This window comes from Colias philodice, chromosome 14 (assembly GCF_061535455.1).
Source record: "Colias philodice isolate Cphi_HAF_F1 chromosome 14, ilColPhil1 Martin Lab GWU primary, whole genome shotgun sequence".
Lineage (NCBI taxonomy): Eukaryota > Metazoa > Arthropoda > Insecta > Lepidoptera > Pieridae > Colias > Colias philodice.
Genome location: NC_143099.1, coordinates 2,544,971 through 2,568,879, shown reverse-complemented (window position 1 = coordinate 2,568,879; position 23,909 = coordinate 2,544,971). Strand labels below are relative to the sequence as shown.

The 23,909-nt window shown below is 31.4% G+C and overlaps 1 protein-coding gene and 1 non-coding gene across 2 annotated transcripts; both read right to left on the bottom strand.

The window, feature by feature from the left end:
• Positions 1-1,057: 1,057 nt before the first annotated feature.
• On the bottom strand, positions 1,058-4,332 carry LOC149482686 (uncharacterized). Its single transcript, XM_089703475.1, has 2 exons — positions 4,198-4,332; positions 1,058-2,100 (listed from the first exon to the last, which is right to left on the bottom strand). Exon 2 carries the CDS (start codon positions 2,074-2,076, stop codon positions 1,171-1,173), a length of 906 nt encoding a protein of 301 aa, XP_089559601.1. The 5' UTR covers positions 2,077-2,100; positions 4,198-4,332; the 3' UTR covers positions 1,058-1,170.
• Positions 4,333-8,697: 4,365 nt separating this feature from the next.
• On the bottom strand, positions 8,698-8,770 carry TRNAV-AAC (transfer RNA valine (anticodon AAC)). The gene has a single exon. It is a non-coding gene; the product is annotated as a tRNA-Val (tRNA).
• Between the last annotated feature and the right edge of the window lie 15,139 nt (positions 8,771-23,909).

Genomic DNA, 23,909 nt, shown 5'->3' with positions numbered 1-23,909 from the left:
AATTACTGCATTTTTACAACGCACAAGAATGATTACTGTCATTGTTTAAATGGTTTGATGCTCTTAAATTCTCACCTTTCATTTTATTATGTTTGTTATACTAGAATTACTAGAGACTAAAATTATGCCGTAAGCTCTTTAATTTCGAAAAACAAGTATAAAAATAAAGTTCTTCAAGTTTCCTTTACACGTCCCTTCGTGTACTTATTCAAAAATTTAAAAAATAACATTTTTATGAGTTAATATAGTTTTCTCAAAAACACCTATTTACTTTTTCTAAATGCAAAACCAACATCAAAGAGTGTTTGAAATCCATCGGAAATTATATTTATCTTTATGAAATTTTGAATCTATCTGAAGAGATTAACAAATTCTCGTGTAGGTATCACAGCTATAAATTTGAGTTATCTATATACTTAGCATAACTAGCGGTCCGCCCCGGCTTCGCCCGTGGTACTTACATGTTTAAAGTTTAAAACTATCCTATCTCTCAAGTTGGATTGAACTGCACATGGTGTGCGAATTTTATTATAATCGGTTAAGTGGTTTAGGAGTCCATTGAGGACAAACATTGTGACACGAGATTTATATATATATTAAGATTAATTAATGCCCTTCTGATATTGATACAGACGTAACTCTCTATAACGGTCACGCGTGATTTAATATCATAATAGTTTGTATATGTAGTAGAAATAAACTATATAGTAGTATTCTTATGTAGTACCATGACTGTTTGAAAATACAAAATAGTATTAAGTGTGAAAATTAATCAGCAAAATTTTAATAAAATAGCTTTAAAATGATAATTAAATTTAGTTTCAAACTGTCTATCATTCAGTAAATACTCGCATACGGCAATAAATTTTTATTGCTTTCAACAAAAACTAATTAATGACACTGTTCATTCATAAGTGCAGGTGATTATAGCAAAGCTATTAAATGTAAACGCCATGTTTTAGTTTTTATCAAACAACATAACAGGTTACGTGGGAACATCCAATGAGGTATGTTATCATCAACATAACGGTACAAAATGAAAATAAAACAAGAATCGCTCACATAAATGCTGTTTAATGCAATCCCAATTCAATTAAATTGAAAAGCGATCAAAATAAATATACGTTTAAATAAATAACCAACATCGAAATTGCAACTATGATTAATATTTCAATCGACGATATTAATTTTCATTTGTTCTAGCAGTTTCGATTTCGTTCGATTAATCTTTTTGTATTTCGGATTTGCTTTGACTGATCTTCTTACGCTACTCCTTATCATGACTCTGTCGAAGAGTTCTTCACTGGTGTCCTCACTGCCGTCGTCTGAGAAGTGATTGTTCATACTTTCGTCTAATTTCTTTGGTCTTATAATTATAGAGGTCATGGTATCATCTGATAGTGTTGCGTCAACGTCTTCAGAGAGTTGTCTGTCTTCGTCACTTGTGGCCTTTTCAGAACTAAACTGGCGAACGAGAACTCTTGATTCTGTGCGAGGAACTTCTAATGTTTTCTTCTTTTCATCTTTCTTTTTAGTGCCTTCTCGATTACTAGGTTTATATTTCATGGGTGAGAAATCTACTCTACGCAGAAAACTGATTGAATCGGCGAACCTTCTGCTGCCTTTTCTTGTGGCTTTCGCAGGGGTTTTAATATCTTTAGCTTTGTTTGAAGTGTCATCGTTATCCAAAGCAATTCCGGAGTCAGAGTTCGATTCGACATTAATTGAAATTTCTGGTACACTTAAAGCTTCTTTAATCTTCAATTTATTTGTCAAATCTTCAATTAATTCTTCTTGTTTTTTGATGATATCATCCTTTTGGGCAAGTTGTCTATGAACTGCTTCTGTCCTTATGGCTAGGTTAAGTTCGTAATTTTCAAGCTCTTTTGATAAAAATTCTAATTCTTTTTTTCTTGTTTCTTCAAGCTTTTTAATAGTGTCGCTTTGTTTTGTATGGGCATCCTTTAGCTTCGCAATTTCTTGCTTATGAGACGTGGTTAGAAACTTGATTACATTAATGGCTTCCTGCAATGTTGACGGCTGTAACAGGTTTTCTTTGCTGCAGCTAGACGTCATCTCTCTCTGTGTCTATCAATAGATCTGTAACAAAATGAGAAATCCATTAAATTCTGTTCATTTGCGGTCTAATATACAAAACGTAATGAATGGTTTGCGGTCAGTTTTCATAATAGCACTTGTGATTGCTTAATTATTTATAATTATTTAATAGTAATTTTACTAGTTTGCGAAATACGCAATTATTAAGTACCTACATCATTAATAAATAGAGTTGTTTCCATGCTAAAGTAGTTTGAAGATCAATCGAAGTTTCTTCGAAGTTGTAAAGCGTTAATATTTATTTAATTAATAAACTATGTATAAATTAAATAGTGAACATTGGATTTTAAAATAGTTTCTTTTTAGATCTATAAAGCTTATATAAAGCGTTGATTCAGACAACTTTAATATAGACATATAAACTATGTTATCATAAATTAAAAAAAATGTTCATCCCTCTGTCAATTAGAACTTAGGTACATCACACATACCTACTTTAACGTAATAATAAGCTAGTGTTCTAGTAGCTATAATTTATCTGTATGTTTCATAATCAGAAACCATCATTGATTTAAGATTGTTGTGTGTTGTGTGTGTGTACCTACATGTAAGTTAGTACAGATTAGTATGCCAGGCTAAGTTATTTTAATCTTATTTGTGAGCTCAGTTCGCTAACTGTGTCAGTCGTAAAGAGTTTATAAACATTAGGAAACATTCTATTATTTTACATAATATTTATTCTAAGGTAATTTTTTAAATCTATCTTTGGTATTCGAATTCATGAAACCGTATAGTAAGTACATATTTATATTTTGTAAATAAAACAGTTGCTCTCTTTCCGACAAAAACAGCGAACCGATTTTTAATAAAGTTTAGTAGGTACGCAGTCTGTATAAAATTCATTGGAAAATACAAGATTTTAAGTACCGGATAGATAACATAATATTATTATAGGGAGCTTTTTTATAATGATGAGCTTTTAGATTGTCATGCGATGATGCGATGTTTTATGCGTTTGCGTTCTAGTTTCAATTATTTTATGTCATTGATATATATAATTATTTTGACTATATTTGTATGTGTGATTCTGATATAAAAAGTGTATTAAGTTTTAATCTAAATAATGATATAAATATGTTAAATTCACTTTATAAACGTAAAAATTCCCTACAAGCCTGCTTTTGTATCAAATACAAAGGCGCGTGAATACCTGCTAGCAGACAGCTGTTACCACAGACAGGTAGACTAATACTGGTTTATGTTAAAATACACAGAACTTTTCAATAAATATCCTTTTTAAACCAGAACATTTTGTAAGCTGCCAGATGTTTTTGGAGAAAAAATTGTAGAATATCCTCTTTGAATGGCTGGATGCATATAATTATTATTATATAGTGTATTTTTCTTACAGCTCCAGTATATTGCTGACAATAATACAGCTTAATCATTTAAATGATATAAAGTCATGAGTATCATTTAACTGTGAATCAATTTAAAATTTGTGAAGATGCAACTTCTTTTTATATAGGATAGTATTTAAATTAGTAGATACTACATAAGCTATGAACCCTAAAACAAAGGTCACAACGGTCGCTACGTTTTGTTTATATAGATTAGTTATATGTAACTGTTGTATAGATACCTTCAAGTGTATATAATAGCTGTCAATGCAAGTCGTTGGTCCATTCCACACATACCATACATGTTTATATTAGCCGTTGATCGTACAATAACATTATTGTTCGACGTGACCTTTTAAACAGCTGTTCGGCTACTGTTATCTTGATATCGATAGTGGCCTAGATTCTATGTTATTTTAACTAACTCCTAATATATGTAATTGTTTGATGAACATCATGTAATGCGAATGTGAAGCAAAATGTTGAAAGATTGTTATATTATCTAGAATAGGTATACGGATATGTAGAGCTTTTGTAAAAATAAACAATTGATCAAAGGGCAAAAGAAAACGCAATAAGTAACTGTCAACTGTATGTAATAGTACCTACCTACACAAAAACCCTAATAACTATTAGATATAACAAATATTAAATTAACAAGCTTTGAGCTTTTAAAATAATAAAAAAAAATTAAAACACACATTAAAAATAAACAGAAATAAAACAAATAAGAAATTACCTCAACAAAACGATCTTAAACACAAACACACAAAAAGATAACGCGAACACAAATCAAAATATATGTCAAAACAAACGCACATCACACTTGGTCGATTGTCGAACACTGACTGGACTTACAATAAAATATTGACAAAGGCTAATTGATTCCCTACCTTAAAACAAACTCTGTTTTACACCCCATTCAACAATTGTTAAGGGATTATCAACCTTAAGTTGAAACAATAAGAGCGGTAAAAATTCCCAGAATGATAATCCTCCCGCTATGAGTCAGAACTCGTTTCCCCGGATTCCTTCGCAGGTAAGCCTGGACTGGGTTCATGGACCTTAACTATTAATAGTTAGATGGTGGGAGAAAAGGGATCAATTTATAGTGGTATTTATGAGGTCAAGCGCAGTTGCGAAATGACGATATTCTGAGAAGTTGATAGGAGTTTGACTGTACTATCCGGAAATATAATATTTTGTCTATGTTTTTAGTATAGATATATAAGAGAGATACTTTATAGATACACAATACATATTTATTGAAATATAGTATAAGTTAATGACACTTGCACGAGGTCATTGTCAATAATCAATACTCCAATCTACTATAATGTCTGAATAATTTATGATGTGAACACAAAACTTAAAATAGGTACAAATGACATTAAACTCTATATGAAGTTAATGCAAGTAAGTGGTCAGATGTATGGATGTTAGTAATGCAATCACTCTCGATCTGCTAATTTAATATGGATGAAATAAGAAGTAGAGATCCCTTATAGTCTGACATTAGGTACTTATAAATTATTAGAGATGTTTTTATTCAAACCAAGTGAGCGACGCTGCGGACTGTAGCCAATAATAATGATTAAAGCCGTTAAAATGAAATGTTTATCAAATCAGAATACTAAAAGGAAGATAATTATTAATACACTAGCGGTCCGCCCCGGCTTCGCCCGTGGTACATGTTTACGTTTTCTCTACATAAGAACCATCATCGTACTTCAAGGAATATAATAAAAAAAGAATTATCGAAATCGGTTCAGCCGTTCTCGAGTTATGCGCTTACCAACACATTTTGCGATTCATTTTTATATATAAGATAATTTGAACACAAATACATGAAATATGTATGTATTATGTGCAGATAATGAGGACCGCGGAGTTCAATTTAATTTAGCTACACAACAATAATTTATTTTAGAAATTAGCTTTCCACCCGCAACTTCGCCCGCGCAGTCAAAGAAAAACCCGCATAGTTCCCGTTCCCGTGGGATATCTGGGATAAAACCTATCCTATTTCCCGAGGTAAAAAGTAGCCTATGTCCTTTCTCGGGTATCAAAATATCTCTATAACAAATTTCAAGCAAATTGGTTCAGTAGTTAAGGCGTGATTGAGTAACAGACAGACATGAGTTACTTTCGCATTTATAATATTAGTATGGATTAAAGCTCTCAAATGCAAAACTTCATAAATAAAATAAACTTTGAAACTGATTTAAAACGAAATAAGTACAATAATTTTCAATGTTTCATATTCATACCAAAATCATACGCCAAAAAATGCAACATTAGTTTCTTACAAACTCACATATTAAAATCAATGAACAGTATTGATATAATGGTCTCATAAAACAATCCAGAAAGTTCTAGAAGGAAATAACTGTTCGCGGTGGAACAAAGAAAAAGTATTAAAAGATAATAAGACGATTCTTATAAGACAATAAAAAGCTTAATAAGTTACTTGGAAAATATGAAACAATGACGCGGTTTACAATGGAAATTAGTGGGTGAATTCTTTTAATAGGATGCCCTTTGTTTTATTAATACGACAAAAGATCGGCTTAACTTTAAAGTTGTAAGGGGAAATATCCTAATAATGATTTACCAGAAGTGAAATGTGTGAGTGAGTGTAGAGACTAAGAATTTAGCACGTAGCATGAAAATTTTATAGTACATACATACAAATATTACAATATACCTAGACCTTACTAAATTAAAACTTACTGTTTTTATTTATACCGATCAGAAGTTTTTTAAACGTAAAACTTCTTTATCGCGTTGAGAATAAAATTTCAAGGTCATGTCATGGCAATATCGTCACGTCATGGAGTAAGGCGACGAATTTGGTATCTTTGAATCTAGCCAAAGAAGTTTTACTTCTGACACCTGTATTCGGCACACACGCTATTTTTTTTTCATAAAAAATGTAAGTTACTCATAGGAACTTTATCGAACAAACTTTTACTGAACTTTTTTTTATTTTTTTTTTCATGTCATACGTATCCTGATAATCCTGTCCGCAGTTCATCTACACTAATATTATAAAGAGGAAAACTTTGTTTGTTTGTTTGTTTGTTTGTTTGTAATGAATAGGCTCATAAACTACTGGACCGATTTTAAAAATTCTTTCACCATTCGAAAGCTACATTATCCACGAGTAACATAGGCTAGGTTTTATCCCGGAAATCCCACGGGAACGGGAACTACGCGGGTTTTTCTTTGAAAACGCGGGCGAAGCCGCAGGCGGAAAGCTAGTTTATAATATAGGTTATCTAAACATCGATGTTTATAGATCAGCATTAAACACACACATGACATTATAATTAGTTATCTAATATAACGAAGCTTCATACGTAATACTGTATGAATATTAAACCACAACTCACTCTATGAAATAGGCTTATTACATTGCATTGTATAGCTTTTTCCCGCGGTTTCACCCGCATTACTCCGCTCTTGTTGGCTCTAGCATGGTGATATATTATAGCGTATTGCCTTCCTCAATAAATGGGCTATTGTAACACCCAAATACTTTTTCAAATCGGACCAGTAGTTCCCGAGATAAGCGCATTCAAACTATAATATTAGCACAGACTAATAATAATATACTACGATATTAGTATAGTTTTACGATATAGGTAAAGTTACAAAATTCAAATTGTTAGCCAATTTAATGATACTTAATTGGTAATGTAATCGACGCTATTTGAAATACTTTACAAATTTAACATTGGAAATAATGATTGTAAAAAAGTAATTTTGAGATTGCTATTTAACTAAATATCGTTCCATAAGTAAGTAATAACTAGTTACTAGATCATAAATTATATTTAGCATTTTTCAATCACTAAAGTACTTGAGTGCAAAAAAATAATTAATTATTCTGGCTTTAAAGCATTCAATTGTTTGAATAATCCTACTATTGGATTACTTTACTAAAGCATATAGACTACAGGCCCATGTTGAAAAAATTATGGGTCATTTGAACCACCAGGTGACCTATCTAGAACGATATAAGAGCATAAAATAATAAGATTCAGCACTATGACGTCACTTGTAAGCTGTCCACCTGAGTGCAGATGAGAATTCGAAGGTTCAGGTACAGATTTTCTCCCCTTGTCTCCATGATTTTTGTACGGCGTTGCGGAATAATTGATTAAAAGTAGTATAGAAATAGTATGACACAGATGCCGTACAAAATCAAATGACCAAATTTACCCCGGCAACTGTCGAAAAATAAAAATAAATTCCGACTTTGTGGATCACCATTTTTGTACGGCATCTGTGTCATACTATTTCTTTACTGCTTTTAAGCCATTATAACGCCGTACAAAAATCATGGAGACAAGGGGAGAAAATCTCTACCTGAACTTTCGAATTCTCATCTGCACTCAGGTGGACAGCTTACGAGTGACGTCATAGTGCTGAATCTTATTATTTTATGCTCTTATATCATTCTAGATAGGTCAGGTGGTGGGTCAAATGACCCATAATTTTTTCAACATGGGCCTGTAATACGTAGTATATTATTATTAGTCAGTGCTAAAGCTAATAAATTCAAAGTTATTTCTATGAATTCGCAAATCTACACAATGTACTCCGAACACTTTATTTAATCTATGGTTAATCTAGACGTTAAATATTAATAAAACAAACTTATCCATTCAAAGATTCTGGCAATTCTGTCTCGCAATATCAGTTCTCAAGGGAACAATCGAAAGAGTTTCGTAAAGTTTCAACTTTCAATGTATCGGGGAATAATTTCGCTTCAGGCGTACAAAATTATACGGAAACTTTTTTATTTTATTTTCCACTGAATACGGTTCAATGGAGAGCATAATTATTTAGATGGAACCAAGTCAATGATGAGGAAAAGCGATGTTTATTTACGAATGAATTAGGATCAAAATTTTCCCAATTTTATATTTTTTATAATTAAATGTTGAACGGTAATCTTTGGACTCTACATGTTATATTGTGAAAGTTAACGTATAGAAAGTAATTATAATAAGTTCAGTGATTGAGTTGTGTGTAATTATAACTAAGTGGTTGTTGAAGTTAAACCTTTAATAATAATTAAAAAAAAAATTACTAACACTTGATTTTTTATAAACTATAAAAAATATAAAAAAATGCCATAAGAACATGAAACTGAAAAAATTATACACACTATTACACTAATACTGATATTCGTGTTCACTTACTGATAAGAGAAAGGTAAACAAAAAATTGTTTCCGCCCGGGATCGAACCGGGGGCCTTCTGCGTGTTAGGCAGATGTGATAACCGCTACACCACGGAAACGATATCTGAGTCTTTTAAAAGCAATTCAAGATGCGTTTTTTATGCAGTTCTTAAAACATATTAAGGTGATAACATTGACCTAGTAACTTTCGCGCTAATATAGGTAATAATTTTATTAATATAAATTATATGGTCTTTTTCTGATTCATGTTATCTAGACTAATATTATAAAGCTGAAGAGTTAGTTTGTTAGTTTGAACGCGATAATCTCAAGAAGCTGGTCCGATTTGAAAAATTACTTCTGTGTTAGATAGCCCATTCATCGAGAAAGGCTAAGACCGACAGGAGCTGAGCCACGCGGGTGAAACTGCGGAGCGCAGCTAGTTTTGAAATAAAGCCGTTATCAGTACCTATTATAAGCATGTAAAACAGTTTTTATACAATGTTATAATAATTAAAATAAATGTATACTTAACGAGATTAGAACCTATAAGCTTCACTTTAATTCCTATTTGTCAAAAAAATGTAAAATACAATCACAACAATAACCTAAATCGCAATCTAAATCCAGTTTATCCGAACGACAGCGTTATAAAATTAAATGATCCGCGGATCAGCCGATAACTATTATTACATCGAACCCTCGAAACCTTATCATGCGAATGTCGTATACGTAATAAATATAAGGATAGCGTAAGCGTTAAATATAGAATTAAACTTACTTACAACGATATTATCTAATTAAAATACCTGTGATATTCTTATCACTTAATTAGGAAAAAAATGCTACGAACACGTTAAGGAATGGCAGTTATTAAAAGCCTACAAGGTAAAGTTAGAAATAATTATATTTTAAGTAATTATCGTTCAAATCGGGAGCTTTATTTTATTTTTAGTTTTTTATTATTTAAATCTCTCCCACGCAGATGAATTCATGAATTGTTTGGTGGACAATGCGGAAATAGAATTTTATTTTTGGGGATTAGCAGTGAAGCGCGGAGTTTTGGGCCTGGATGTATTATTATGATATGAAACGTGAAGTTATAGTTCGCTTTGATAATATGTGATATTATTTTTTATATCTAATTACTATTTTATATACCAACCAGTGAAGGCACTAATTAATTTTCCAGTATTAGATAATGGAAAGTAGGAAACAAAATCTATTTAAGATACATAAGATATAGATATATTTAGATTTAATCCGTAAGAGATAAATTTCATGCGTGACAAATATATTTAGGCACGAGCTTAAACTTAATAAAGTGAAGATGAGTGCTAAATTTTAACATTTAAAGGACAAAAATATATTAATTGATAACATAGTTTGGATGTAAATTTGGGACTGAATGGAAGGTGCGAGGAGTAAAATACAATATCGAAAAATTCTTTACAATTATTCTCTCGGTATCCAACTATCATGATTTATTATTAAAATCACATTGAAATACAATCTCAGGCTATATTTTTATTTCAATACATATGATGCAATATGATGCAATTTATATATCAATATTTGAATACTGAAATGAAATAATTTTATAGGACGCTGCTTAAGCAGGCCGGAGTTTAGAAAAATCGGCTTTAGATTCAAACCTGCCAAATGGCTGCAAAAGGAAAGACCTCTTTCTTGGAAAAGATCCGTGGTTGCTATGATGAATAAAACCGGTGAGTCTTGGAAAGAAGTTAAAGAAAAAGTCAAAAGGAATTATCTGAGGGCTTCTCGAGGAGTTACGGGAATAATTGACGCAATAATATAAATTAAATGTCATATAATACTTTTAACCCGGCAATCTAATTCCCTTAACTTTGAAAGGATCAAAGTTCTATGCGATTGCAATCAAACTCCTAATAGAGTTTCGCAGAAAAGCTAACAACTAATCTAGATTTATAGACTATTATCTAAATAGGGAAATCGTTCTGATAAATGAGAGTTATGTTTTTTCTTTGAGGCTTTTATATATCGGCTAATGAAATTAATACAATGGGGTGTTTTAGAGAAATTCCTATACCTATGAGCGATAAAGACGTAGTTTTAAATATCTATCAAATTAATTAGATATCTTTCTTATAATTATGTGAAAGTTTTGTCAAAATCGGTTATAGATTACATAACATAAAGGCAGTGAGTGATGTTTATAAAAAACTACAAATTATAATATCAAACACATTTAACATTTTTTTTTAAGTTTACAATATGAAGTTTGCAATCCCAAACCTAGCGGTCCGCCCCGGCTTCGCCCGTGGTACATATTTACGTTTTCTCTACATAAGAACCATCCTCGTACTTCAAGGAATATAATAAAAAAAGAATTATCGAAATCGGTTCAGCCGTTCTCGAGTTATGCGCTTACCAACACATTTTGCGATTCATTTTTATATATAAGACATTACGATACGTACGATCTTTCTCACTTTTTAAATCGGAAACTATTACGTAAAATAATATTTCACGCTGCATGCCACTAAATCATACTGTGCCATACAAATTCGTTTTACCTGAATATTTATTTTCATGTTTTCCACAAATATTTTATTGCCTGCAAAGAGGCGAGAGGCGAGACCTTTTAGCGAAAACACGAATCTAAGTTTTCTTTATTTTCCTTCGGTTCGGAATACAAGTTTATTTATGTACTGGGACATTTCTATCGTCAATATCGTAACACGTTCGAGCAATGGTCCGTTAAATTTGGGAAAAAACTTTTATTACAACTGAGTCTATACTCTATACGTATTCTCGAGCCTTCGGATATCATAGGTTTGCGTTGAAATATCCCTTTTATTAAACGTTGAGGACGTTTGGTAAAAAGTAAGGTGTGTTATAATGCAAAAGTAAGTATTGTTACTGTTTGCATTTACTTTTCTGTAGTTTTAAGTAGATACTGATAGAGGTATCACTAGATACCTACGTAAAACCTAGATAGGTAACGTTAAACAAATGATATTATGTACTTAAAAAAAACAAAACATTTATTTATTGGATACTAGAAGTGTAGATGTATTTTTAATAGAATTAAAGGAATATAATAAAATTTAAATTAAAGCAAGTGGTTTAATTGATTCCACAGAAAATTGAAACTGTTTTTTTGTATTTATTATATTAAATAACGATCTAAAGCAAACCTTTACATTATAAAAATACGGTACAAAGTATATGTTTGTTATTTACATACATTTGGAGGGAAATGTTTGATTTCATCCAGTCTAAATAGCAAATCCTCGACCGATCCACAAATGTCCAAATAAATTCTCTACATAAAATGTGTAAATAAGTCACTTTTTTTATTAGATTTTCTTCTGAAAAGAGTGTAACTGCGACCAAATTCAATCATTTCGAAAATAATTTTACAACATTTTAATTATTGGATTTCGAATAAAAATAGCTTTAATTTTCAATTTCTAGAGAAAATTAGGTAATGCACGAGATTAGAGCCAAATTTATTGCACACACTGTTTACTGTTTCTTGAAATGAAAATTTTCCTCAAGTATTTTCTCTATTTTTAAGATGTTTATGAGCGATGGTGAATTGGTGACCACTTAACATCAGAATATGGACTTCATTTTATTGCTCTGCCAAAAAAGAGAAGAATCGTAAGATAAATTAAACAAATCTCAGAGTTTCACTGAATATCATTTACCAATTCCAATGCATGCTGAAGAAATTGAGATAAACAACACATGCCCTTTTATTAGAAACCTTTGAAAAAGGCCGTAAAATATTGTCACACCGTTTAAAAGTCCTCTCAATTGCAAATAGGCGTCGATTTTCCGTCCCTGTTAACAGAATTAGAGCGCTTGCAGTCGGCACGACTAAATTGATGTACGGTCATGTACAGGGGTCGTTAAATAACCATTGTGTATGTAAATTACTATCCTAATGATTATATTCGATTATAAAGAATATAATGTGGTCTACGTGACGTGTGAGATAGAATTTGAGATAGAAGTTGATTTTTTTCTATACTTTTTCCAACCTTGACCTATACCTACTTTTATACCCCATAATATTTGTTACAAGTTACAACTGACTCATTCATAATCGTATTAATAATATACATTATATTTCTTTCTATTTCATTATTTTTATATATTATTTAATATACAGGGTGTCCCACTGTTGGTATACTAAGCTCAAAGGAGGTTATAGTTTTGCATACGCTGAGTACGTAAAAAATAATTAAAAAATTCCAGACGCATTTTTTTTCAAATAGATGAATTCTTAAAACTCTATGTGTACACCTATAACAAGCGAGCCGCCCAACTTTGCCACTAGCACGTGAGCTATCGTTTAAGATTATGTTTTCATAGATAAAATGCTCATATTAGAGAAGCGGTATATGCCGGCTACGCGAAGCTAGAGAAGAAAACATGGATTTTCAGGAAAAATTTAGCAAAAAATTTTGGACGGAATTTTTTTTTAAGTATTTTTTACGTGATCAGTGTATGCAAAACTACAAGTTCCTTCGCGCTTAGTATACCAATAGTGGGACACCCTGTATAGTGTAAAACATTTTATAGTTTAAATGGCATTCATAGTAAACATTAAAATAACAAATCAATTTATAGAGAAACATTGAAATTATCAATTTGATCCAATAAAAGCTACACGAGGAAATATCTATTTCTTACCTCGCGCTCGTTCTAAATATAACAAATCTACCACATTTTGCCGTGAAAACTGATTGTTATGTCTCGTTGAACAGTTCAATTTGAACCATACCCTCGTGTTTTAAGGTTAGGTTTTGCTTGACTTATAGTGTAGGCATTGATAAAGTTACCATAAAATGGAGAGCTTAGTGGTATTGATTAAAATGCAATACAGCAATTTTGGACTTTACTGTTGCTTTCCCCTGATAAACAAGATTATAGCTTTGTTCTTGAGAATGCTGTTAGAAATTATACTAGGTATAATATTAAATAGGCTATAGTATTTCCTACGTTGTTGGCAAGGAAATATCAGGGTTGCAATGGCCAGTATAATCTGATCAATGCTTATATACAATAGTGCAGTTACCAGTTGAAAAAACTAATTGTATCTCAAAAATCTATAAATATTTCTACAAAAACCTCGATTCACCTAACCACTCCTCACATACCGGAACACTCGACTGCGTTCGGAAATATAATCACATTACGCAATACATTCCATGCGCCCAGACGTTCGTAATGCAGCGATTTCCCGAATCCAATGAACCGTGAACGAGATAACCCGCTCAGTAGAGCTATTAATATGAATACTTCACGTAATCTTCTGTTTGAAGCACAATGCGGTTTAGTAGGGGAATAAACTGAAAAGCTCAGTAAAAGCCCCTTTTTCTTTAGTAAGGTTCGAGACTGTTCCTCCATGGATCTAATTACCACAATAAAAAATATATTATAATAAATTATTACGATATACTTAATAATTATAAATATTTCGTTAATCAAGTAAATCAATAAACAAAGCCTCGTAAATAATAAAATTAATCACAGATGTAAATATTATCATAACTAAATAAGGCTTGAGAAAATATCGATTTATGTTTGAAATTACCTAATATTGAAACTATTTCCAGTCAGCGGTTATTCGAATTAATATTTCGAAATATTCTGGGACTTATTTGGTAATTCTTGATATTATTTAAATAGATTGTAGTTAAATTAGTTACCTGCATGAATTAATATCTCCTTATAAAGAGGGTACATAATAGAGGATATATTTAATTCACTCACACACATACATCCCTAAAAATGGACACAAAAATGATCAAAAACGTATATCCAGTTGCCCTTTTCTAGAATTTTCGCTATGACGTCAGTAGGAATGTATGAAAAGCGGAAATACAACACGGAAACAACACAGCGTCTGTCCATGACGCCAATAAGGGTTCATCAGAATTTTATTCCGAAATATGCATATCGAACAAAAACCGGCCACCTGTTACACCGAAGCGTAATATACAAACATCGAATTTGTTTGTTATATAGGAATTCTGCAATACAATGAAAACACAATTTTTGACTGATGTTAGGCTTTAATGTGTACAATTGTATGCAAAATGCATGCACATGTTTTGATTTAGAAAAATATTTAAAATACAAAGAAATGCCTAACTTCAAAAGAGTCACTCATCCTAAACACTACTGTTGAAAACCTCGTATAATTTTACTAAATCAATTCAAATGTTAACTTTTGAGATAATTATAATTATAATTGTGTAATTTATATTTATATTAATTAGTAGAGTTAACTAAAATGTCAACACAAAAGTTTCGGTAAAATATTTCTCAACTATCGCATATTACACAACCGTGTAACAGTCAGAGAATAATCCTTGACGTGGCCCTATTGTTTCTTGGGTACAATTTAAAAGCAGAGGGACAAAAAGGCAGTGATTTCATGGAAAAACTCTCTGCAATAAGAGGACGCCCTCAGGAGACCTTACTCCTCACCTTTCAGAGGAACGAACGACTAATCTACATAAGTAAGGGAGGGAGGGAACGTTCGCAGGAGGTATTTGATTTTCATATAGAGATGGTGGTTGGATGCATGGAGTGAAATGGAATATGTTTATACCCTTTATATCTATATCTAAATAGGTAATTATATAATGAAAACTCTTTTTTACGAATATAGATTCAAATACGAGTTGATTGTAATAATATGTTTTGTGGCTAACATCATTTTTTCTACGATAAAAGTTTTACTCGATATATCTAAGTTAGATATCTGTTTTACGTTCTGAATTAATTTTACGATATTGCAATTAAAAACATTTTTAATAGCAGTGATTTGGATAAAACTTTTTTGTAATTTTAATTTCACCTATAGCTACAATGATATTAAAATAAATAGAGCACTTGAAAGTGTGTGTGTAATAAAATTATTAAACGTAATGAAAGGTTTTCGTGTTTCTTTGCAATAAGAAAGTGAGATATCTGGAACAGTAGGAAATAATCATGTTACCTGTAGGATCTATTTTATGTATAATTGCAATCTGAACCTTGCAAGGGATACACTTATTTTTTGTTAAAACTTAAGATATCTATCATATAAAAAGATGAATATTAAAAAAGGAATGGAAATCATTGACTATAGTGTAATTAGTCTTTTTTGTATTAAAATAAAACACCGATTGCTATTATTTTAGAACATTTCTTTGTCGTAATATTCGTTTTATGTCGTTCATATTTCTGCATACCTCATTCAAGAATTTACACGATCCATCTATAAATCAACCAAAACCTTTGCAATTATTTAAATACTTAAACAATTTGCCGAATTTCACTTTTAAAACAGTAGCTCGATAAAATAATAAACCTGATGAAGATTATGGCAGCAATTTGTCGGTAGAAAAGTTGCAAACTCAATACCGTTTCTTTTATTCAATGCTGGTTAAAATTTTAATTGTTTTACTTAAGGGTTTAACAAGGTGAACGAAGTTGCGAAGCTTTCAATCAAGGGACAGTGAGTTAAAATTAAAACTGATTTTGTATTCGAGGGCGTTGCTGAACTTTCTGGATTTCCTGAAGGGTACGATATTTAAATGAGTTAGGAAAAAACTGTGAAACAATTTAGTAACTTTTTTAATTACGTTTAAGTTGATAACGGATTGAAATAATCATTAAGGGATTTTTTGCTATCAGGCACTGAATAAAAAATTGAAACAGAATTCCGTAACATCGGCTGTCCTTAAAATATTATGTTTCTGTTACTTACTTTATTAATTTCCATTGATTACAGTTACCTTGATGTATTTAGCAATAAACCTGATCCCAATCCAAATTCACAAAAAAATCACACCGCCCATTTATTTTCGCCTAAAATAATTACATAGAATTTTCCAGAACTATCATTTTTATTACACCAATAAAGCGGAATGCTTTGACATCAATCCCAGTTTGATTTGTCCACAAAATAAATGATACAAATATATCTAGTTAATTGGCCGAAACATGGCCCATTTGTCCTGCTCGTAATGAGAAGCCAATGACAATATCTGTTAGAGCGAGTGGAATTTACGGGAAATATCTATTTTGTGGTGTATTAGCTTCATTATTTATTAGTAACAAGAATATGTTTAGATTATTGCTGTAACTGATTTAGATTTGATTGTAACGATTGATTGTAGTGAGTTGATACCTAATCATATTTCAGGACATGTTTTAAGTGATTCAAATTAAAATTTAAAATATAGAGCTGATTTGTGATGCTTATATTTTATATATTACTAGTGGTCCGCCCCGGCTTCGCCCGTGGTACATATTTCGCAATAAAAGGTAGCCTATGTCTTTTCTCGGGTATCAAAATATCTCCATACCAAATTTCATGCAAATTGGTTCAGTAGTTTAGGCGTGATGGAGTAACAGACAGACAGACAGAGTTACTTTCGCATTTATAATATTAGTATGGATAAGTATATTATTTTAAGATTAAATAATGTTATTCAGAAGAAATAGAAGCCAATTAAATATCTAATACTACTAATAGTTATAAATATATACCTGGTTGCTCTAATCTTATGTCAAGCACGGAGCACCTAGCTTAAAAAGAAGTGACTTTCAAACAAACTTATGAGTGTCCTTAGCGTCTGAAACTAAAACTTAATTAAACTATTTCTCACACTGCTTATGTACCGTAGATTTTATAGAATATAAATGTCAACTTGATAACTTTATAGAGGCTATAAAAACATTTCTAATTCAGTTGCAGACATTTCTATTTCATGAAAAATTTGATTTGTTCAGGGTTTGATGTATAATACCCAAAAAGATAATTGTTTCTAAATAATATAATAGAAGATATTATGTTACAAAGGCTGTCTTGTTCAATAATTCCAGTATCGGGCATATTGACACCAATGTCAAATGTCCAAACATTTGGGCATTCTCTGGCATTCTTACTCGTTTGTTATGCTTTGCTTTTTTAATAAATTGTATCATTCTTCAAGGCTTCTCTTAGTTATAAACTTATTTGATACGACAATTTAATTATCAACCTATACATAAATACATGCATACACTTTATAAATAACCATTCTAGAAGCAATTAAAAACATAATTCTCTAGCATAATTTTTTACCATCGCTTCATTTCCAAATGAATTTAAGATTATTTTCGAAAGAATTTGCGTCGGAATTTAATTAGCAAGTCTAGTCCCTCGTGACATGTTTCACCAACTTTCCTTTCATTGAATTTACGTGCGGACAGTTAAACGCGTACTTTAACAAAATAAATAATTCCAGACGGGTTCGGAATGATAAATCAGAGTGAGGTGGGTTCGCAATTTGTGTCCAAACGGTTCAATTGAAACGATTCCTATTATCACATGTCAGTGTTTCATAGATTTACGCGTAGCTGAGTCTTTGCCTAGTGTCTGGATACTGTTCAATGTTTTGTGCCTAGATTCTGTGTGAAGAGGACCGTTTTGAGCGGTGTGTCTTTTGTTTAACGTGCCTACGCGAAGTAGAGTTGTTGTAATAGTATTTCTTGGAGGTTAGTATTTGAATTTTTATAGATAACTAGATTTCCGCCCGCGGCTTCGCCCGCGTTTTCAAAGGAAAACCCGCATAGTTCCCGTTCCCGTGGGATTTCCGGGATAAAACCTATCCTATGTGTTAATCCAAGTTACCCTCTATATGTGTGCTAAATTTCATTGTAATCGGTTCAGTAGTTTTTACGTGAAAGAGTAACAAACATCCATACATCCATACATCCATACATCCATACATCCATACATCCATACAAACTTTCGCCTTTATAATAGTTATATAGATAATAACAAATATAAACAAGATTGTCTAACTATGTAATCAATTAATATTATATTTACTTGAAAAATGAAAGTCTCGGAGCATATGGCTACTTGATGTAGGAGTGTACAGATTACCAACCATACAAATATGTTGAAGAGGGAGATGTCATTAGCTAATTGTCGTTTACTTACGTCCCCTTTGAGAAAGTCCTGTCTATTCACTTTAGAGCATATAACCATTCCATATAAAACGTAACATAGCCTGTGTATTGCTTCAGTATAGGTAAAAAGCCAGAATATCAACACCAGACTAATCGTAGGTAGGAAATTCATCTGTCCCTCTAGGGGACGGGTATAATCGTGTAATTATAAAGTGAATACGGAAATTAATTCCAAAAATAGATTAAACGAGATACCCGTATAAGCCCCCTATGTGGGATTTCAGTGTAATTCACCGCACCAGGGATTACGTAGTTTTCCCTTCGCTGAAATATTTTCCTGTGAGCCATCAATTTGTAAGCCTTAGATATGCAAACGGACGGTTGGTTTTATGTAGGTAGTTAAAGACCAGTGCTAGGGAATAAAATGAAGTATCAAATATTATTTTGATATTGAGCAGTGGCCGTTATGACTTCACTATTTATTAACTGATTTCAAAAATGTTTTGGTTAGGAATAATTAATGAAAAACATTTTACATATTATGTTTCAATGACTTATCACAGCAAAAAGAAACGTAGACTAAAATAAATCAATACTAAAAGTAGCTTTTGATGAGCAAGTTTTATGTGTGGTTCATGAATAGGTTATGTTAGAATTATTAAACATTTAAGCTCCGTTCTTCCCAGAATAATATCTCCAAAAGCATCACATTTTTTTTACAATATAACCTATGTTTTCCGGAACCCTCTTCAAACTCACAATTGTTTTCATTCAACCCCTAAATAAACCGGTTCAGATAGTGGCCCGGATTTATTAACTTTTAGTAACTATTTTCACTGAAAGTTTCCTCGCCTCAACTTTAGTAATAACAGCCGCTCATTAGGGCAAACTTTATTAATTTTGAAAACAGCCTATATGGAGGTAATTTGGAGAATAAAACATACAACTCAATTAGAACTGTTCTAATTACTCAGGTAATTACCATTTCGCTAGGTTTCCAAATCGTCAACTTATAGTATTGTGTTTGAATATATTATATTGTAAAACCTACTAATTATGCTTCAAATATACTCATTCCATATATCAAATAACAAATACCGTTATGTGATAAAAATACACAAAAAATAAAAACATTGTAACTATTCGTGTCATACGAAACACGACAAAACGTTATAAAAATAAAAAGATGGAAAACTACCGTTTCTCTTAATAATCACTTATTTACGTACCGTTGTGAAAAACAACTTTACCTGCCTAAGCCTATTTTTAATTTTTTTTTCAACAGGTCTAAATTAAGGTAACAGTCAAAGGTATTTTGAAAAATAACAGTCCTTTGATCTACCGTAGAAGATGTTAATGTATATTTTATCTTCAAGACGAAAACAAAATTAGCAGCCGTGTACAGGTACGAATTGTGCTATATTTTTGGCGCCCCGCCATATTCCTCGTAAAGATCTGCAACGTATTGCGTGAAGGGAGTTTATGTTGTACAATATTAAAACATTTTACGACTAAACGTTTGAAAAAGCGCGTGTGAAAATATTATAAACCTCTTTGTAGGAAATACTCTACCTAGTAGAGTATTTCGGTAAAATCCAGTGTTTATTAAGAAACTACATGCAAAATTTTGAAAAGCTTTCAGCTATGAGCTATAGCCAAATTTTGGTAGAAAACAATAATATGTCAAATATCTATTTATTTTTCATTACCTACTTTAACGAGAAATCTTAATATTAATTTGCTTAAATGCTTTTTAGTAATTTCGGATGCTTGCGGACGGTTGTTGCTTTCGATTTCACCACTTTATCTAGAATAATTTATATCGTGCCAGAAATAAACATCGATTACCATGAAAGCATTACCATTACCACCAGGCAAGGCGTCTGCTCGTTTGCCTTCTTATGTTATAAAAAAAAAGCATGTCATAGATGATTTGTTTGACGAGGAATTATATGGAATAGAACCTATAAAAATATGACTTGAAAACGAGCCCCAAGCGAGAATATTACAAAGAATTTGGGCGTTATTTACTATCAAAATACATCCCCTGTTCACGCATTGGGACACGAGATGGCAAGTCCTTAATTGTTACTTCATAACGATGCTTTGTGGTTTTCGTATACATAATAAATAAAGGAAATTGTTTCTTCAGTAACATTCTGTTTTGTAGAACAATAGTGAAATAATTTCAGGAAACTAGATAGCGTCGAGCGCTTCCGTTGACTGGGTTATTTAAAAGCGAAGTTATTATGGTTGTTTAATTTTTTTGGAGTTACAGAAGAATCCGATTTGTTTCTGGTTTCTTTTCAAAATGTAAATAAATGTATCTTTATAGTATCTGCTGTATACTCTAGTATACAAATAGTAATCGTGGAAATATAACAATATTTTATACGTAATACAGTAAGACAGTAGCACAGACAGTAGTATCAGAATCGTTAAATCTATCTAAGAGCTACGACATCTGGATGTCGTAGCTCTTAGATAGATCATAGAGCATCTGGATGAAAACATCAAAATTATGGTGTCTTATTTATTTTTGAGGATAACATTTTAATGAAATTTATAAAAGAACACCTTACTTTGCTTAGTTTTTTAAACCCCTTTTGTTTAATTTTCCAGAAACATAGAGTAATGTAGAAGCTTTTAAAGCATATTTATATTCAAGATATTATCTTAGCTTATAGCTTGCATAATTACTTATTAATGTGATGATAAAATAAGGGTAAACCGATGGTTAAATCTTTTAAGCATAATCTCAATGTCATTACCTCACCCTTCTCGATTACATTATTATATGTTGTTAGTTACACTCGTATTAGGGATACATAAAATTTATTTTGGCTCTAGACAATTTAATAGAATGAAATCTTTGCTTTTTATACTTTATTTTCAGAGCCAACAAGGTAAATACACATGATATTATAAGTGTAGGTAGGTACTAGGTATCTACGGAAGTAGCTGAAATTTTATATCATGAAAAAGGCAAAAAGAATTAACATTTAAGATATATGTGAAGCTGTTAGCAAAGTTTATTCATTATTTTATAGTGAAATGAATACTTTTACATTCAAACATTTATTTGCATTTCCATACTTATATTAGTAATTGCCTTAAAATATTTATGTTGTATTGAAAATCCAACGCAAATATGGCTTTTAACATGAGCTCATATCAATTAATTTAATCCGTAACAGGGATTACGAAGAATTAATTATCGTATAATTGTGTTGTGACCAATGGATACCATTTGCGAAGTTTAATTATAAAAGATTTGCTCCCAGTGGCGTTCAGATGTAAACCTAATTATTTATCATTATATAAATTATTTCATTAAGCCCTCATTATGGTGAAATTCATTTATCTGTAAGTAACTTTGTGCTATTTTGATACGAAATTATTATTATTACAATAAATGAAGCATTCTCATTGTTCTTCTGAAATATATACGCATTCAATTGAATCCTTGGTTCTAAAAGTGTGTGAAGTCCCGTGTCCTCAAGTGGGGTAAGGGGCAAATGCATTATGCATACATCTGTTTCACTGATCTATTTTCTTTAGGGACTAGTAGGTGATCTGCCTAGACCGAGACATTTTTTTTCTTCGTCTCCACCGGGAATCGAACCAAGGACCCCTCGGTTCTACGCTCACGTGTCAACCACTGTACCAAGGAGGCGTTTGTCTATTTTATACATACCTACAAGTTCAGGAGACGAGTGCTCTTTCATAGTTTATCTTTGAAAAGAGCCCTCATATTGTTTATTGGGCGATATTGTATTGAAACTCATGCAATGGAATAATGAGTTAATGTTGCTGATTTTCCTGAAATTTATCAATAGCTTTGTAGGGTCTCATGTTAAAATTTAATTAAATATGTGTTTGCTATTTATAAGATGTATCCACTATCCAATCTTTCCAAGAATATAGTTTGCTATAATTTAATCTTATTCTGTTTAGAAGCAGCCTATGGTAAACACGAAAAAAATTAGAACACGACTTTTATGCTGATGCTACTGTTATAAAAACGATACTAAAATATTTAATGAACGACCCTATGTTGAATCTAACGAACGTCGATATAAAAAAAATACATCTTTAACGCTGCAGAATTCGCAGTAAAAGCTCGTGTAAAATTCGCAACATCGACGATAGCAGGAAAACTTTAACAACAAAGTATTTTTATCTCTTATCAGTTCGCGTTGTCGAGGGACTAAATTTAACGATAATGAGTTTGGGCAAAGAGTTGTTAACAGTGGTGAAAATGTTGAACATTTTGTACTTTTTAATCACTTGTTTTGTGCAAAGAAAAATGTTGTATGTACATTGATTTACAGATAGAATAAACCTTTGTTCTTTTTGTGTTATTAATTGTCGAGATTTGTAAGCAAATAATATTAATTTATAATCATGTAATATTAATTTTCTTGGTAACAGATTATAATTCATTTTATTAATGAAATGGAATTTAATTATTATTAATTAATAGTTTCCATACTAACAACTCGGTAGAGATCTAAGAATAGCATTCTTAGTAGATTTTAGTACTTAGTCTGTTTCTTAGACATAAAAATTTCTCGTCTTTTGCTTGGAGAATGTTCAAGCAGGTGTCTGATTTCTATCCCAATTAATGACTACGACATGAAAACTTGAGTTTCGACTTAAAATTGCAAACAGTACTGTTATATTATAACTTCGCTTTACTCTTCTCTCATCTCTGACTCTAGACTTGACTCCATAACAAAATTTAAAATCCGTTAATCATCTTTAACTACTAACTCAAGCTAAAGTCTTAATTATAGAATACAATTAATACATTTTACCTGTTCGCTTTTTACTGAAGACAGCTCATGAGAAAATTAATTAACAACTCTACTGAGAATTGAATTTAATTTAGTATTGTACGAATAAGCAATATTAAGATGGAATAACGATTTTCTAAAAAAATCATATTTTAATTAAATGACTTTGTGTGCTTCTATTAAAAAAAGAGCGTGTGCGCCGAGCACACGTGTCAGAAGTGAAATTTCTTTGGCAAGATTAAAAGATAACACAATCGTCGCGTATTGCCATGACGCGACCTTGAAATTTTACTCTAAACGCGCCTAAAGAATTTTCTCTTCAAAAACATATTTTAATCATTTAAGATTCGTTCCTGTTCATTCTTGTCATTGATTACTAGAACCCCATATGATTCCCAGAACAAAACGTATTCCCATTGCTGTTCATGTCAAATGAAATTATGGCTTCACCCTTAGCCTTTTAGAAACATGTCCGCACTTTTCCTTATTCGATAAACCGTTATTA